This window comes from Olea europaea, chromosome 2, assembly GCF_002742605.1.
Source record: "Olea europaea var. sylvestris chromosome 2, O_europaea_v1, whole genome shotgun sequence".
NCBI classification, from domain to species: domain Eukaryota; kingdom Viridiplantae; phylum Streptophyta; class Magnoliopsida; order Lamiales; family Oleaceae; genus Olea; species Olea europaea.
The window spans coordinates 25,068,173-25,071,419 of NC_036238.1; the positions used below are offsets into that span (position 1 = coordinate 25,068,173).

At 31.9% G+C, this 3,247-nt stretch overlaps 1 protein-coding gene across 1 annotated transcript; it reads right to left on the reverse strand.

The window, feature by feature from the left end:
• Positions 1-1,478: 1,478 nt before the first annotated feature.
• LOC111376299 (bidirectional sugar transporter SWEET17-like) lies at positions 1,479-3,241 on the reverse strand. The gene is made up of 4 exons (XM_022999251.1): positions 3,185-3,241; positions 2,641-2,802; positions 2,053-2,172; positions 1,479-1,744 (listed from the first exon to the last, which is right to left on the reverse strand). The coding sequence occupies exons 1-4, from the start codon at positions 3,188-3,190 to the stop codon at positions 1,586-1,588; spliced, it is 447 nt and encodes a 148-aa protein (XP_022855019.1). The 5' UTR covers positions 3,191-3,241; the 3' UTR covers positions 1,479-1,585.
• Between the last annotated feature and the right edge of the window lie 6 nt (positions 3,242-3,247).

The window sequence follows — 3,247 nt, forward strand, 5'->3', positions numbered from 1 at the left end:
CCCGGCGGCACCCCCACGGGCTTCATGATTGAGATAGACCAAAAAGATGATTAACTTTTCATGTAATTTTATAAAGCCACTGTTTAACAATCATTAAATATTTTTTTCTTAAACACATTTTCGACTATACATTCTCACAATAAAATATTTTACATGTAAATTCAAAATTTTTTCCTACTTTTGAATCATATATATTTCGAAAAATCACTATTTCAAAACTCATCCCCCGCCCCCCAAAAAAAAGCCTCACTTTAATAGTCAAACGTTAAAAGAGAAAGCGATTTCTAAACCCCTGATAACCAGTATTATATCCTCATATTCATTCACTTGTGACGTTCACGATTTTCATAGATATATATATCTCGTAGTGTACTCGATAGACTTGTTTGTCGCCAATCCGCGTACTCTTAATTTTAGTACAGTTTGCCCCTGATTTGCCTTATATGTATATTAAATTTTTTTTAAGTCTGCTGCCATTAAATGGACAATGGAGTAGCCTCTTTCACACCACACTTCTCCATATACTCCCAAAATGAGTCAAATCATTCTTAATCAATTATTGAACCGCGTTTTTGTTCAGTATCTCTAAGAACAAGAAAGGGATCAATTAGTTCGTTCGAAATTAAAGAACCACCTAACACATGCCACTCATATGCACCCAACATGTTTCTTGCCTTGACTCCCACCGCTTCTCGACTTGGTTGATCGAACAAGCCTCTGATTTTTGTATATAATTAGTCGATTCACCAATAATATTTTTATTAAGTCCTCAGGGCAAATCGAAGTTGTGAGCTAAGCTTGATATGTAGACAAGATGATCGATGTGGTAGAGAAGTCAATGAAAGGATGACACTGATCAATGGAGCCCACCATAATAACTTGAAAAAGAGTTGATTGTATCACATTATGCATCTAATAATGTTTTGCACTATAAATTTTACTTCGTATAATTTTTACCTTGTAATATAATATTACATAATTGGTCATACAAATGGAAGTGTATAAGACATTTTTTTTTTTTAAATGAATGTCTCCTCTTTACCTGTATAAGATTTTAGATGTGATTTGAGATGGTATTAGATCAAGTAAATATTCTAGATTTAAATCTCGCTTTTATTCATTTATTAAGCCTTCTTTGAAAAATTTATAAATGGTATATAAGAGAAATAATACTTGGTTGTACAGAATGAGTGGATAATAATGAATTGTAATTATGAATGTAGAATTGAAATTAATGTTTAACATTGGCTAAATTTATAAACTCGTACCAAAACGGGGGAATTTATAGGCTCATTTGTCATTTATTAGAATAACACACATAGACAAAACTTCGGATAGGAATAGGATATGATTGTGCATGTCAAGCCTTTTAGGTGTCATATTTTGGCCAAGTTTACCTAACTACATACAAGGTACCCGTGAAAGCCATGACCGTGTGGTCACACTAAATTCATTTGTGATGTGTAACCTGAGATGTGTTGAAGACTAAAAGCACGCGTTGTCAATCAACTTAAAATTTTCAAACGAGATGATCATCATTATTCACATATAATATAAAATTTGTTCAAATTACATTCTATTACTTCTAAACTTGATTGTTGCAGTCAACTTCTTGTTCTGAAGGTAGAATAAGGGGTTCATGTTGCCCTTTCTCCTCCAATGCGCCCACTTTATGTTTTGATGGATACATATAATAGAGGACTAATTGTGCTGCTCCCAGTACAAAACCCGACCCATTTGATACCTGTAAACATTAACAAACACAATATATCATTAAAAAAAATTACTATAATTATTCATCCCCGTTGAAAGTTGGAAACTTTAATAAGGAAAATTCGACAGGTCTTGTCTTCCTTAATTCCCTTTATCCGACAACTGATATATAACATGTCTTGAGCTTAAAACAATTGGTTTCTTATCATGGGTTTTAATAGACATTGTACGTTTTTTAAACTATCATTTTGTATGATATTTACGAAATTTATTGACTATTCGATTGCAATTATATGTGCACACTAAAATTATAATTGTGAATAAATGTAAATTACTTACTCCGATGAAATAATCGTGCACTAATATTGCATAAATCGTCCAGATGGCTCCATTTATGCAAATGGAGAATGAGAGGGAAAAGGGTAAGTACTCGGCACTTTTTGTTGTCACCACTCTACCCTGAAAATATCAAAAGCTAACAATGAATTAATAAATTTTCATACGAAATTCGTTGAGGATATACATATAAATGAATACATTTAAGTGCAGTTAAACCACTCAAGATATCAAATGACGCGATTCAATATATTATAAAAAATGAAAAAGATCTCATTATGAAAAATGAAATCAATTATAAAATTCAGTACTATTTATTCGCACGATACTAATTATAATGTTCGCCAGTGAGGATATTGGTGTATTTGAGGGTGGAGGATTAGGTAAAGAAGAGAACCTAGCAAATGAATTATTGTTAATCAAGTATATGTCCTTTCGATTCGTGAAAACAGAAAAACAAAAATCAAGTTGCCAAAAAAAAGCAAACTATTCTTGAATATGAATTACTTATAAAACATCACTATTAATTGATATGATATGACAGGATGATGACAATGAAAAAGAATGAGACATGAGAACGTATTTTCTTACCATTGCGGCTAAAGGAGAGCCGTATGTAATGATATTCAGGCCAGCACACAAAAATCCTAAAGTATTAATCTGTGCTTCCTCTTGCAGAGTTAATCTAGTGATTAAAATAGCTGCAACCGGAAAACCGACGTCCAAAATCGCTGCCATAGCCATGGTTTTAGCCTTGAATATCATGAAAAAGAAAAAGTAGTAGAGAAATTTATATTAACTTCCAGGATCTAAACTAGATTTGATAATGTATGAATGAGTCCTAATTGGTTAAGAAGTCAGAAGTCAAAAAATTTGTTACATTATAACATAATCAAACTTTCATTGACAAGAAACTAATGTAAATTTTGCCGAATCAAGATTGTATCTCGAAAATCCCAGCTGGAAAAGTTTAAAATCTGGCAGTTCTTATTCAATGCAATTCAAAAAAAGAAACTTATTTTCTTCCAAGAAAGTAGATTCAGAATCAAAATAAGAGGTTTTGTTCCTAAATTTTTTGGAAAGTCTTATAATCAGAAACCCTTTATCATAACTACTTCGATAATGTAGGGCTTACCTTCATCTTTGTAGGAGCAAAAAGGAGAAACAAAGCAACATATACACTTTCAATAAGAATGCC

Coding starts and splice junctions, on each gene's coding strand:
- LOC111376299 (XM_022999251.1), bottom strand. Junction 2,173..2,640: donor GCTCTCCTTTAGCCGCAATG/GTAAGAAAATAC, acceptor TGATATTTTCAG/GGTAGAGTGGTGACAACAAA. Junction 1,745..2,052: donor TGCACGATTATTTCATCGGA/GTAAGTAATTTA, acceptor TAATGTTTACAG/GTATCAAATGGGTCGGGTTT.